General features: G+C 50.3%; 2 protein-coding genes across 3 annotated transcripts; one reads left to right on the forward strand and one right to left on the reverse strand.

Moving 5' to 3' along the window:
• Positions 1 to 4,938: 4,938 nt before the first annotated feature.
• HJV (hemojuvelin BMP co-receptor) lies at positions 4,939 to 10,333 on the reverse strand. The gene is made up of 4 exons (XM_058821736.1): positions 10,129 to 10,333; positions 9,348 to 9,509; positions 7,605 to 8,110; positions 4,939 to 6,890 (listed from the first exon to the last, which is right to left on the reverse strand). The coding sequence occupies exons 2-4, from the start codon at positions 9,445 to 9,447 to the stop codon at positions 6,261 to 6,263; spliced, it is 1,236 nt and encodes a 411-aa protein (XP_058677719.1). The 5' UTR covers positions 9,448 to 9,509; positions 10,129 to 10,333; the 3' UTR covers positions 4,939 to 6,260.
• A 2,518-nt stretch (positions 10,334 to 12,851) lies between these two features.
• Positions 12,852 to 14,499, forward strand: BOLA1 (bolA family member 1). 2 transcript variants are annotated; one of them, XM_058821879.1, is made up of 2 exons: positions 12,852 to 12,874; positions 14,068 to 14,499. In XM_058821879.1, exon 2 carries the CDS (start codon positions 14,078 to 14,080, stop codon positions 14,492 to 14,494), a length of 417 nt encoding a protein of 138 aa, XP_058677862.1. In that variant the 5' UTR covers positions 12,852 to 12,874; positions 14,068 to 14,077; the 3' UTR covers positions 14,495 to 14,499. The 2 variants fall into 2 exon arrangements, with proteins under 2 accessions (XP_058677862.1, XP_058677861.1); XM_058821878.1 differs by lacking the exon at positions 12,852 to 12,874 and adding an exon at positions 12,919 to 12,955.

The following is a 14,499-nucleotide window of genomic DNA, read 5'->3' on the forward strand; positions in this document are numbered from 1 at the left end:
TCAGGAGAGGAATCCCCAGCAGTTCTGGGCATGGACTACCTCCTGCCAGCATTAAATTTAAGGCACTAAAATGTTATTTAAGGCATTTATCCCCATCCCATGGGCTCAGAGGTTCCCCAGGTGGATGGATGGGCAGAATAGCAGAATCCATAATTTTTCCTGGAGCTCCTAAATAGGGAAAAAAGCATTCCAGGAAATCTGAATGGATCTGGGGTAGGGGATCAGGATTTTCACTCGGTAAAAAACCAATTTTCTCAATATCAGACCCCAGAAAATCAGGAGAGGGAAATCAAGAAAATCGGGGCAGGGACAACCAAGAAAACCAGGAGAGGAATCACCAGGGCAGGGACAACCTCGTGCTCCCACTAAAATTTTATTTAACTCTTCAACACCCCTCCCATGGGCTCAGAGGTTCCCCAGGTGGATGGATGGGCAGAATGACAGGATCCATAATTTTTCCTGCAGCTTTTAAGTAGAGAAAAGAGAATTCCAGGCCACTGTGAGTCACTCAGCCTGGGAATAACCCACTTCCAAAGCCACAGGGGCAGAAAATGAACCCTGGGGTGACTCAGCCAGGGGAAGGAATTGGGCACGGCTCAGACTTGTTTTTGCCAGCACAGCCCTCTGGTGCTGATAAGATCCGTGTTTTTTTTTTTTTTTTTTTTTTTCTGCTGCTGATAAGATCCTGTGCTTTTTTCTGCGCCAGGTTATCAGGGTTGGTTGCCAGGAGCTCCTGGGGCAGCCTGGCCTTTGTCCTTGCTATAAAAAAAAAGCAGAATTTCGTCGGGATCGGTTGGAGAGAGGAGGATTCTTGCGGCCCTGCAGCTTCTCTGGGATGTTTATTCCATTTTTCTCACCTTATATGGTCCCTTCCAGCATGTTCCAGACTGGGAAAGGGGGGCAGAGAGGAGCAGGGAGGGATCCAGAGTGGTTGGAGCAGGGGACAGAGTGTGCAGCTGGGAGCTGGGGTGGAAAAAGCATTTCCTCTGCTTGTTTGTGCACGGGGAACACTGGGAACGGAGCCCAGCTGGGGGAAAAAAAAGGACTCTGGAACTGGGTTGGCTCCTGGAAAGCAGCTGCTTGTCCCACAATAATGAATAATAAATAATAAATATATAATATATAATATACAATATACAATATACAATATATAATATACAATATATAATATATAATATATAATATATAATATATAATATATAATATATAATATATAATATATAATATAAATATATGAATATATTTTATATTATATATAAATATATCAAATATATACTATATTTATGCATTATATTTATATTTCTTTAATTTATTATTTTCATTATATATATTATATATTATGTTATATATTATATAATGTATTCTATAATGTATATTTATATATTATAATATATTTTATTTCTTATAATTATTATATATATTATATATATATTCTTATAATTATTATATATAAAGTATATATACAAAGTATATATATAAAAAGTATGTATATGTGTATATATATACACACACTTTATATATATACTTTATATATATACACTTTATATTTATATTTATATATTTATATTTATATATTTATACATTTCTATATTTCTATATTTATATATTTATCTAAAATATTTATCTATTTATCTATTTATCTATTTGTATATATAGTGGGAAATAAATTTATAGCCCAAGAAGAAACCCAAAGCCTTGCAGAAAACTGACATGCAGAAACCTGAAAATGAGAAATACTGACTTCGAAATACCATAAAATAAAATGAACGTTGTTAAGGAAAGAATTGAACTGAAAAGAAGTTTAGATACTTTTAAAAAATAGAACTATAAAAATACACTATAATACTTTAAAAAAATAGATCTTTAAAAATACATTATAATAAACCCCACTAAGAGTAATTTTAAATTATTAGCTTTAAAGCATTTACAACATAGTGTAACAACAACTAATAAAACAAAACCCATTTATAACATATTATAATTAAAAATAGTTAACTTCTAATTGTAATAACATAAATTATAACATCTATTTTGGTAACATTTATTTCTATTATTTTATAACATTCATTTCTAATTTTATAACATTTATTTCTATTTTTATAACATTCATTTCTATTTTTATAACATTTACTTCTATTCCATTTATTATTTTTAACATTTCTCTATTTCTATAACATTTCTTTTTAAGATCTAATTATAACATCTCTATTGTCTCACCCTTCTCATCACACTAAAAATAAAATCAACATTTTTAAAACACCTCTCAATTGCCCAAATTCTAAGTAAAAAAAAAAAAAAAAAAAGTTAAAAAAAATCCTTTTTTTTTGCTGTTTTGTCCTCAGCAGAGGATTTTGACCCCCATATTTGAGATTCTGCAGGGTCAGGGATCAGGATCCCTTTTCCCCTTCCCTCAGGGCTTGCACAGGAGGATTTTTTCCTGTCAAATCCCATTTTTCCAGCTCCCACTGCAGACTGGGGTGTGGAAATTCTGCATCCAGGTGGGATTTCCTCCCCTGTTCTCTGCCCTGAGGGTGTTTTTTGGAGCAGGGAGGGGGACAGAAGGTTCCAGAAGAGCTCAGCCGTCCATAAACAGGGAGGAATTCAGATTTTGGGAGTGCAAAGTCCCCTGTTTGTCACCTTCTCTGGCAGGGACAGTGACATCAGAGAGGGGCAGAGCCCCTGGAGCCCCTCAGACAGCAAAAAAATGGGAAATTTTCCTCCTTTTCAGCAGCAGAAACTGCTCCGAGCTGGGAGTGTCAAGGTCAGGGAAGAGAAAGGTGGCTTGGAGCCATCTGGTGTCCGGAAGGTGTCCCTGCCTTGAGGAAAATGATCTTGAAGGTCTGTTCCAGCCAGAACCAACCTGGAAGGAATTCTGGAATTCTGGAATTCTGTGATTCCTTGTTGGTTGGGGTGAGGATGGAAATCCTGTAACTCTGGAGCTCTGACTGTGCCGCAGTGCTGGGTTCTGTGGACATCTAGAGGCTTTCCTGGGAATGGCAGAGGATCATCCATCCATCATCCATCCGTCCGTCCATCCATCCATCCATCCATCTGTACATCTGTCCATCCATCCATCCATCATCCATCCATCCATCCATCCATCCATCCATCCATCATCCATCCGTCCGTCCATCCATCCATCCATCATCCATCCATTCATCATGCATCCATCCATCCATCCATCCATCCATCTGTACATCTGCCCATCCATCCATCATCCGTCCATCCATCCATCCATCCATCCATCCATCCATCCATCCATCATCCATTCATCATGCATCCATCCATCATCCATCCATCCATCTGTACATCTGCCCATCCATCCATCATCCGTCCATCCATCCATCCATCATCCATCCATCATCCATCCATCCATCATCCATCCATCCATCCATCCATCCATCCATCCATCCGTCCATCCATCCATCATCCATCCATCATCCATCCATCCATCATCCATTCATCATGCATCCATCCATCATCCATCCATCCATCTGTACATCTGCCCATCCATCCATCATCCGTCCATCCATCCATCCATCCATCCATCCATCATCCATCCATCATCCATCCATCCATCCATCCATCCATCCTCTGTATCAGGGCCACCATCTCCATCTGTCCCAGGCCACCATCTCCCTGTGTCCCAGGGCCACCACCTCCTCTGGACACCATTCAGGATCTCAAACCCAATGCAGGAGTTCATCTAAATGGGGAAAAAGTGCCAACCATGGGGTGGTCCTGTCCCATTCCCAAATTACCCCACCCTGCTCCTCCTCAGGGCCACCCCGGGGCAGGGACAGGCTCTTCCCCCACCCCACAGCCAGGAGCAGAACGTTGGCACCAGTCTGAGTTGTTGATGTCAACAAAATTGTTTCCACTGACGTCAAAGGACTTTGGATCGACCCTTCCCCTCCCTGGCTGATGTCACCTGCTCAAAAACATCTCAGCCTCTCCATCCAACTCCAGCAGAGCCCACTCGGGGGAATTCACCTCCCAGCTGGAGCTGAGGGGCTTCAGGGTGGTCTCCCGTGAGGAGGAGGCCTCAGGAGAAGGTTTGGGTTGGATATTTTGGGAATTGTGTTGGTGGGAAGGGAGGTCAGACGTTGGAACCGTCCTGGATGCGTTCAAAAACAAGTGGATGTGGTGCCTGGGGTCACGGGTCAGGAGTGGCCTTGGCAGTGCTGCAAGAGAGTTAATGATTAATGATCTCAGAAGTTTCTCCAACCTTAATGAGTCCATAATTCATCAGAAACAGCTTCTCCACGTTGTAACCCAGTTGTCAGAATTGTCCACGTTGGGCCACTCCTGGTGTAACTCTGGGTTGGGTGGAGCTGCTGAGCCTCAAATCTGAAACCAGAGCTCTCCAAATCAGAATTCCTGGACATTTTCAGTTTGGGAGCTGCTCTCTAAACTTCAGAGGTGGCTCCTGAGAAAGGGTTGGCAAGGGAAGCTCCAGGCCCAGTCCGGGTGGTGCAGGTTCCTGGCTGTTCAGGAGGAGGGAAGGTCTGGTTCCACTGGGAACCCTCCTTTCCCCATGGAATTCTTGTTGAGTGGCTCCACAGGCCAACAACTAAAGGACAATTAAGTTCTGCACCATCAAACCCATCCCGTGTCTACCAGGAGCTCCAGCACCACCAATGCTTCTCCTGAGGGTTTCGTCCCTACAGAGGTTTCATCCCCATGGAAAACATTCTCCCCACGGAGGATTTTATCCCCTCCAGAGGGTTTTATCCCTGCCCAGATGATTTTCTTCCCAAAAGGAGACATCGGGAAGCAGCTGGCTTTCCTCTCCATCCACCCAAAGCTCTGGAGCCACGGGAGCAGGGCAGGAAGGAGATATTCTTATCCTCATCTGCCACTGCTGCCCAAAGACATGAAGGGACAGATGACAGGAAATGGGGACTCAAAAATAAACCCTTTAATGTCAAACCCATCAGGGATTACCAGGAGCAGAATAAAAAATAAAAAACATGGAGCAGATCTCCTGCTCCTCACTGTGTGCTCTGAGCACCCATCCGAGGGGAAACTCACCGTGGTATCCATGAAGTTATTTCCTGTGTGTTCTTTGTGCTCTTGGCACAAAAGAGTAAAGAGAGAGAAAATCCCGTGGATGTATTGAAACTTGAGTTGTAGAACCTCCCTTGATGGAGCCTCCGTGCCTGGAGGGGCGGAAATTCCCTTTTCCCCCACGTCCACAAGCCCTTCCTGCAATTCTGTGCGACAGGGATGGCCAAGTTTTTAACACTTTATTAAAAATAAAGGAAAGTCTTCGCTAAGGAAATGATTTCTCCTGTAGAGCTCCATCTGCTTTACTGAAATCCTCTGAAATATGGGAAATTTGCCCTCCCCTCTGCAGTCCTGCACCTTCCACAGGGCAATACCCTGCCCCTCTGTGTGCCCAGCTGGCTCTGCCGTCAGGAATCCTGTTTTTCCAAGCAAAAGCTCCAGTTTGGGTTGGACTTGAGCAGCAACAGAGAACCTGGGCCCAAGGGAGGGAATTCCCAAGGGAATTTTGTCCTCCCTAAAACCTGACACCGATCCCCAAGCCCAGATCCCGGCTAAATTGAGTCCGCAACAGGTGCCAAGAAAACAAGGAAAAATAGCAACAGCGGCCTGGGATATGGGAGATCTCAAGCTCCACAGCTCCCACTGCTGGAGATCTGCTTGTTATTTATCCTGGAAGAGGAAACATGGATGAAACCGGCTGATTTCTACTCAAAAGTCTCCCTCTTGGTCACAACGCTCCCCAAAATTATTTGTGGCCTTGCTCTGCTTTGGGAGCAGCTGAGTGAAAGGTCCCAAATCCATTAAATTTTTTTTTTACTGCTAAAAATTGGGCTTTGGGCTTTGAGTTCGTTATTTCTGGATCTGTGAGGTTCCTGAGTGGAATTCTGCTGGATTAACACAGGGAGAAAGGTGGGAAGTGATTTATGGAAAGGCTCAGAGAGGTTTCTAACCCTGGGGATTTATTTTTCTTTGATGCACCACAATGCCACATCCTCAGGGGAAAAGGAACGTGTCAGAATGGAACGGAAAAAAACTGGAACTGCCTTCAGGGCAGGGGAAGGAACGTGTCAGAATGGAGCAGAAAAATTTGGAACTGCTTCAGGAGAAGAGCTGGGAGCAGCTGCACCATCCATGCGAGACCAGGGGTGCAAACCAGGGGTTCACCCCTTGCCTCTCTTGGGTCTCTGAGGTGAGGAACCTTCAAGGTGGAGCCAGCAGCTCTCACAAGTTCCCTACAGAGCAAGCAGGGCTTAAAAGTGCAACAAACCAGCCCAAAATCCACACGGGAGGAGGAGGAGGATGAGGAGCAGAAAAGATGGAGAGCTGAGCTGGCAGCCTCCCCCAGCCTGGAAGATGTGGAGCTTCTCAGCATCGGGCAGGAAGAGCCGGGCATCCTCCAGCGCCCCGTGCGCCGCCATGGTGAAGTTGGCATCCCCAGAGGTGACCACGTCGAAGACGCACGACTGGAAGTAGACATCCTCCACGGGCAGCATCTCCCGGCACAGCGCCCGCGCCGTCTCGGCGGGGACGCGGCCGCGCCCGCGGGGGCTGCGGGACATGCGCTGGCTGTGGGGGCAGCCGCCCACGCAGAGCTGCAGGTCCTGCTCCTCCGTGAAGGCCCTGGCCACCTCCTCGGCGGCGCGGATGGAGAAGGAGAGCTGGCGGCCGGCCTGGCGCACGGCGATGGTGGTGCCGATGTAGCCGGCGCGGATCTCCACGTGCCGGCCGGGGCTGAGCTCGCGGATGGACAGGCTGCTCCCGCCGGGACGCGCGCCGCCGTCGACGGAGCCGTCCTGGAAGGCTGCGGGGACGTTGTCCAGCTCAGCCTGGTAGACCTTCTGGTCGATGCATTCCTTCATGTTCTTGAAGATGATGGTGAGCTGTGGGGAGTGGGGTAGGAGGGGGTGAGTGTGGTGGGTGTGGTTCCATCACAGGGGTTGGGGGTATCTCAGGATGGAGGTCTCACCTCACTTATCCATCCTCAAACCATCCCCGCTACATCCTTTGGGGATATCTACAATATTTCCTTCTTTTTTAAACACCTTTTGAGCAATGGAAAACTCAGGTGGGGCCAAACCCAGCAAGATTCTTCCAGGCACCTCATGGAGCACAAAATTCCTCCAGGCACCCCAAGATTCCTCCAGGTATCCCATGGACCACAAGATTCCTTTGAGTACCTCATGGATCACAAGATTCCTTCAGATTCCTCATGGACCACAAGATTCCTCCAGGCACTCCAAGATTCCTCCAGGCACCCCATGGATCACAGAATTCCTTTAGGTACACCATGGACCACAAGGTTTCTCCAGGTACCCAATGGACCACAAAATTCCTCCAGGTACCCCAAGATTCCTCCAGGCACCCCTTGGACCAGGAGATTCCTCCAGGTACCCCAGGATTCCTCCAGGCACCCCATGCACCACACAATCAGCTGACAGCAGCAGGAGTATTTGAGGGTCCCCTCAACAACCTTCACCACTGTTTTCCCTCCTTCCTCATCCCCCCCCTGGGTCTGAAGGGTTTCCAAGGATTTTGGGAAGCACAGGAGATACCCTGACCCTGGATTTGCCCCCCATCCTACGCGCTAACCTCACCTTGCTGGTGACCGTCGCGTTGGACCCCTTGGCCACCGGCGAGCTGGTGGCTTGCACAAACAGATAATCATTGTCCAAGAGCGGCCAGGAGCCCTCCACGCGGCACGTGTGGAAATCATCATGAAAGGTTCGGATGTGGGGGTCCCCAAAAGCAGCGCAGTGCTGGAAACCGGGGGGCCGGCCGTGCTTGTAGAGGAAACTCCTCTCGTAATCGCAGATATCGAGCGACTCGAAGCCGTGCGCGGCGTTGGGCGCCGCGGGCCGGGGCCGCGGTGGGGCCGTGGGGCCTTCCTTGGAGCAGTTGTTCTGGATCATGAGGTCCTCGATGCCGTGCACGGCCGAGTGGAAGGCCAGGTCGCCGCGGCAGGTGCGCGCGGTGCGGCGGGTGCACAGCGAGTAGGAGCGCAGCGCGGTGCAGAAGGCGGCGCCGCGCTCGGGGCCGCGCAGGTGGAGCGTGGCCGCCACGTACTCCGAGTTGCAGCGGAGGATCTTGCACTGGGAAGAGACTGAGAGAGAAAAGATGGGGTGGGGAAAGGGCAGCTTGTCCTCCTCTGTTCCAGATTTCGAGGTGAGATGTGTTCTGTTACCGTCTGAGTGGCCGTTGGCTTTTGTCAAGTGGGCGGTGTTCGTTATCTCTTCCACAATTGTGGTAATGTTCCTCACTCGGGGTTCACCAAATGTGGAATTTGCCGGCAATCCCAACATGGGAAGAGATGAGAATCTTGACTCCATGTTTCAGCAGGCTGATTTATTATTTTATGATATATATATCTATCGTCACCATGATATTTTCTGAAAAAATCCTTTTGTTAAGATCTTTTTCTCTTTAGAAGCTGAGAAGCCTCAGAAATGAAATGTATACAATAATTATCTGCTGCTGTAAAATGCAACAGGTGCATCTTTGATTGGTCTCATGGGGTTGTTTTTAATTAATGGCCAATCACAGTCCAGCTGTCTCGGACTCTCTGGTAGTTACAAGATTTTGTTATCATTCCATTCCTTTTTATTCCTTTCAAGCCTTCTGATGAAATCCTTTCTTCTATTCTTTTAGTACAATTTTAATACAATATATATGTCATAAAATAAATCAGCCTTCTGAAACATGGAGTCAAGATTCTCCTCTCTTCCCATGTCAGAGTTGCCTGCAAATTCAACAGTCTGGAGGTTCTGGAACACCAGCAGGGCTCTGCCCAGAGGGAGGAGCCAAGCATTCCTACCCGGATATAATCTGGAGATTCTGGAACACCAGCACGGCTTCTCCACTGGATTTCCCAGAGGAACAGCAGCTGCCTCTCCTTCCACTGGATCTTCAGAGGAAGACTGCACCTTCCTTTCTTTTTTTATTATTAATTTATTATACTGTTATTAATACTATTATACTATTGTAATTATTAGTTTTATTATTAATTTATTATACTATTATTCTATATTATATTACACTATATGACATTTCATCTGAACTGAATCTGCAAATAAACAGACCACGAGACAGAACTCTCATTTGTTTTAAAATTAAAAAAAATCCCTGAACTGTAGGGGTTTTTTCCCTTTTCCTTAAACCTATTTAAACCTACTCTAAACTAAACACTCAAAAAACCACCAACAACTCACACCTACAACCCACCAAACTAAACCACAACATTCCCCCCACCATCCAGCTGAAGATTCTCATGGAGATTCCTCCTGGAAGCATTTTTTCTCCTGATTTTTACAGAGAACAACCCTGCCCATGCTGACCCTTACCATGCCTGAGGAGGAAGAGGAGCAGGAAGGCTCGGAGGAAGAGGCCGGAGTTTTCCAGCTGCCCTGGGCTCCTACTGTGGGCAGCTCTCCCCATTCCCATCCATGCAGAACTTGGGGGGTCTCTCACCCACCAGCAGCTCCCGGCTTCATTCAGCAGCTCCCCTGAAACCAAAGGTGGGATTGGAGAGATGGGACCTTTTAAACACCATTTGAGCAATGGAAAACTCAGGTGGAGCCAAAGCCAGCAAGATTCCTCCAGGTGCCCCATGGACCACAAGATTCCTTCAGATTCCCCAGGTATCCCGAGGTTCCTCCAGGTACCCCAAGATTCCTCCAAGCACCCCATGGACCACAAGATTCCTCCAGGTACCCCAAGATCCCTCCAGGCATCCCTTGGACCACAAGATTCTTTCATATTCCTCAGGTACCCCAAGATTCCTCCAAGCACCCCATGGACCACAGGAGCAAGTCCAACCCAGCACTTCCAAGGCCACCACTTGTCCCCAGGTGGCACATCCACACCTCCAGGGATGTGACTCCACTTTGCCACACCCTGACCACCCTTTCCATGAGGAAATTTCATCCCCCTGAAGTTTTATCACCCCGATATCCAACCTAAACCCCCCACCCCGGTTTTTCTTGAGCCGTTTCCTCACAGGGGTGGGCGTTGAGCATTTCACTCCACCCTCACTTTGGGGACACCACAGGTGGGACCAGAGCCACCCCTGGGTGCCAACCACACCCTGGGACCCTCATTCCTGCTCTCCCACTGCCCCCTCACCTGGATCAGCCTCCTCAGGAGCTCCTTCCCCGCGTCCTTGTCACCAGCTCTGCCCCAGGTGACAGCCACAGAGACCCGTGGAATAACCCGGGAGAATTCCAGCCCCCCTGGGCTCCTCCATGCTCCTGGATGAATTTGGGGTCCCAGAAGCCCAAACTCAGGGCACAGAGAAGGGATCCCCCCGTGGCTCCTTGTCCCCGGCCACCTTTGCTCTGTCCTTTCCCCCCGCGGGGCAGAGGCGGGGGCTGAAATCGATCCCTCTAAATTTAGCTGGGCTCTGCTCCAGCCTGGAACAACAGCCAGAGCCTGGAGAAGGTGGGGCACAGCAGCTCCAGGTTTGGGGAGCCCCCAGACCCAAGGAATGTGGGAGCTTCACTGGGATTTCCTCCTTGGAAGCTCCCGTGGGCACCACCCGGGGGTGAATCCCTGTGGAAAAGCTTTTCCCTGTGGGACGTGTCCAGCAGGGAATGGGGATGGTCCCTGCCAGGGAACGCTTTTCCAGCGTTTTGTCTCCTGGGGCACAGCCAGGTCCTGAAGGCAAACATGGCACGGGCCAAAGTTGGCCAATGTCCCCAGGGATCGATGGCCAGTGTCCCCAGGGCTGGTGGCCAATGTCCCCAGGGGTCAGTGACTGCCAGGCCATGCTGGCTGCACTCCTGAAATCCCACCTACACCAGCTGCAAGGAGAAGGAATGGCCAGGAATGTCCAAATTGGGATTTTTCAGCTCCATTCCCACCTGAAATCTGCCTACACTTTCAGGAAGCAGCTGCTGCTCCCTGCAAGGAGAAGGAATGGTCAGGAATGTCCAAACTGGGATTTTCCAGGTGAAATTCCACCTATACCTGCAGGATGCAGCTACACCAACCCCTTAAAGGAGAAGGAATGGCCAGGAATGTCCAAATTGGGATTTTTCAGCTCCATTCCCACCTGAAATCTGCCTACGCTTTCAGGAAGCAGCTGCTGCTCCCTGCAAGGAGAAGGAATGGTCAGGAATGGTCAGGAATGTCCAAACTGGGATTTTCCAGGTCCATTTCAGAGGACAGGGGTGGGAAGTTGGGTCCCTGAGCATTCCACTGCCCACAAATCCCTTTGGGAACACAATCCAGGAAATCCTTCTGGCTCCCGAACCAAGCTCCTGCTGTTTTCCACCTGCAGGGAGCAAATCCTGGCGCCCAGCTGAGCCCAGGAGGGCTCTGGGATTGGGGTGGGAAGAGAGGAATTTGGGGGAACCAGCGTTTGCCAGAGAGCTGGAAGAGTGGATGCCTCCTCTTTCCAGGATGCGCAATCAGTCCCAAAAGATGCACTCCTCCTTCCATGCCATGCTTGGAAGGAAATAAATCCCATTTCTCCAGAAAAAATGTGAATAAATCCCATTCCTCCAGAAATCAAGGAAATAAATCCCATCCTTCCATAAATAAGGGAAATAATCTCATTCCTCCAGAAATGAAGGAAACAAACCCCATTCCTCCAAAATAAATAAATGAAATAATCCCATTCCTCCAGAAATAAAGGAAATAAATCCCATCCCTCAGAAATAAAGGAAACAAATCCCATCCCAAGCACAAATCCCATCCCTCCATCCCCACACCTCATCCAAGGATCCCAGCACTCCCCTTACCCCAGAAAATGCCACCAAATCCCCCCAAATCCAGAGGAAAATCCCGGTCCTTGGTCAGGGTGGGAATGAGGAGGGAATCCCGGCTGTTGCCACCCAGAGGGAGGAAAAAACAGCTGAAAATTCTGACAGGGGAGAGCAGGGGCTGAGTGGGTTCCGAGAGCACTTTAAAAATAGCCAGGGGGGATTTTGGATCCCAAAAGGCAAATTCCAGTGGGGAGGGGAAGGGAGAGCCGAGATTTCCCAAGCACACACGGAGAAATGGGTGAGGTGGGTATGGAATCCCTCAGAGCTGCCCGTCCTGAGGGTTCTCCAGGTGTGGGAGAGGTTTTAAAGCGATTTCTGTGAGCCACAGAGAAGTTTGAGATCCATGTTCACCCCTGAAAGGATTTCCTACCAAGGTGCTTGACATAGAAACCAAGAAAAAAGGAAGAAGAAATAAGAGAAGATCCCCATTCTTTTAGTTTTTAGGGAATCTCATAAGGGCAAACTTGGAAAAAGAGGGTGAACCTGGAAAATTAAGGATGATCTGGGAAAAATCAGGGTGAAACAGGAAAAGAATAAGGGTGTACCTGGAAAAATGAGGAGAAATAAAAAATGAGAGTGAATCTGGAAAATATGAGGGCGGTGCTGGAAAATAGGGGTGAATATGGAAAAATCAGGATAAAAGTAGGAAAATCAGGATGAACTGGAAAAATCAGGATGACCTCGGAAAAATCAGGATGAAATTAGTAAAAAAATTGGGAGAAATAAAAAATGAGAGTGAATCTGGAAAATATGAGGGTGGCGCTGGAAAATAGGGGTGGATATGGAAAAATAGGGATGAATATGGAAAAATCACGATAAAAGTAGGAAAATTAAGGATAAAGTGGGAAAAATCAGGATGATCTGGGAAAAATCAGGATGAAATTAGGAAAATAATAAGGAAAAAAATGAGGAGAAATAAAACGTCCCCGCGCTCCTCAAAAGGCCTGACCACGCCCCCAACCCTCAGTCTCCGCCCAGACAACCATATAAGGATAAAGAGGGCGTGGCTTTGTTTGAATGGGCGGGGCATACGCCGCCTGCGGTGATTGGGCGGGTTGAGTCACGTGGCGCAGCTGCGGCGGTGTCACGTGACTGCGGGAGCGGTGAGGGCCGTGAGGGGAGCGTGAGGGGATCGGGGGGACCGTGAGGGAACCGTGAGGGAACCGAAGGCTTTGGGGACTCCGGTAGCATCTGCTGGTGCCGGGGGGTGCCCTGTGGGAGGATCGGGGGTACAGGGAGTCTGTGAGGGGGGGTCGGAGCCTTTCCGAGAGCTCCGGGCCTGAAAGGTCGCCGGGACACCCCCGTGCTGTTCCCGGGGCAAGGGCTGTTCAAGGAGGGTCCTCGCCCCCCAGCCCCCCTTTATTCCCCATTCCACCCCCCAGCTCCCCCTTATTCCCCATTCAAGCCCCTCCAACCCCCCCAATAACAGCGGCTGACCCGGCAGAGCCCCCCCCAAGCCACCTCTCCGTGTTCCCCCCTCCTGAGACCCTCAATCCCCATCCCTGTGCCCCTTCTCTGATGTGGGGTCCTCTCCTGGGGGTCCGGGGGGTTTCTCTCCTTGTACCCCCCAAACCCTCTCTCTCTTTCAGCCCTTTTTTAATGTGGGGTCCTCTCCTGGGGGCTGGGGAAGATTTCTCTCCTTGCACCCCCAAATCCCCTCTCTCTTGCAGCCCTTTTTCAATATGGAGTTGTCTCCTGGGGATCTCCCCTTGCATCCCCCAAACCCCCCTTCTCCTCTCCTGAGGGTCTGGGGGGTTTTTCCCCTTGCACCCCCCCAATTCCCCTCTCTCTCTCTGTTCCGCAGCCCTTCCCCGATGCGGGGTCCCCTCCTGCACCCCTAATTCTTTCCTCTCTCTCTCTCGCAGCCCATCCCCGATGCGGGGTCCCCTCCTGCACCCCTAATTCCCCCTTCTCTCTCTCTCGCAGCCCATCCCCGATGCGGGGTCCCCTCCTGCACCCCTAATTCCCCCCTCTCTCTCTGTTCCAGCCCATCCCCGATGCGGGGTCCCCTCCTGCACCCCTAATTCCCCCCTCTCTTTCTCCCGCAGCCCATCCCCGATGCGGGGTCCCCTCCTGCACCCCTAATTCCCCCCTCTCTCTCTGTTCCAGCCCTTCCCCGATGCGGGGTCCCCTCCTGCACCCCTAATTCCCCCTTCTCTCTCTGTTCCAGCCCTTCCCCGATGCGGGGTCCCCTCCTGCACCCCTAATTCCCCCTTCTCTCTCTCTCGCAGCCCATCCCCGATGCGGGGTCCCCTCCTGCACCCCTAATTCCCCCCTCTCTCTCTCTCTCCCGCAGCCCATCCCCGATGCGGGGTCCCCTCCTCGCCGCCGCGGCCGCTGCCATGGGTGGCCCGGGCGGCCCCTTAGCCCGCACCATCCGTGCCAAGCTGACCGCCGCCCTGCAGCCCACGCACCTGGAGGTCCGCGATGACTCCCCCCGGCACGGGGGCCCCCCCGGCGCCGAGACGCATTTCGGGGTGCTGGTGGTGAGCGCGCTCTTCGCGGGGCTGTCGCCGCTGCAGCGGCACCGCCTGGTGCACGAGGCGCTGCGGGCCGAGCTGGCCGGGCCCCTGCACGCCCTGCAGGTCACGGCCCGCACCCCCGAGCAGTGGCAGAGCGACCCCCAAAACCCCCCCGCGCCCCCCTGCCTGGGGGGGTCCAAGAGGGAGAAACGGCGCGGGGCTGGGGAGGAGGAGGAGGAGGAGGCGGCGGGGAAGCAGTGACGGCG

Source organism: Ammospiza caudacuta, chromosome 30, assembly GCF_027887145.1.
Source record: "Ammospiza caudacuta isolate bAmmCau1 chromosome 30, bAmmCau1.pri, whole genome shotgun sequence".
Taxonomy (NCBI): domain Eukaryota; kingdom Metazoa; phylum Chordata; class Aves; order Passeriformes; family Passerellidae; genus Ammospiza; species Ammospiza caudacuta.

Excerpts from the sequence above, each read along its gene's own strand:
- BOLA1 (XM_058821879.1), top strand. The coding sequence starts at position 14,078 with ATGCGGGGTCCCCTCCTCGCCGCCGCGGCCGCTGCCATGGGTGGCCCG.
- HJV (XM_058821736.1), bottom strand. The coding sequence starts at position 9,447 with ATGGGAATGGGGAGAGCTGCCCACAGTAGGAGCCCAGGGCAGCTGGAA. Across the intron at positions 8,111-9,347 it reads CCTCTTCCTCCTCAGGCATG|TCTCTTCCCAGTGCAAGATC; the intron begins GTAAGGGTCAGC and ends TTTCTCTCTCAG. Across the intron at positions 6,891-7,604 it reads ACGCGACGGTCACCAGCAAG|CTCACCATCATCTTCAAGAA; the intron begins GTGAGGTTAGCG and ends CACTCCCCACAG.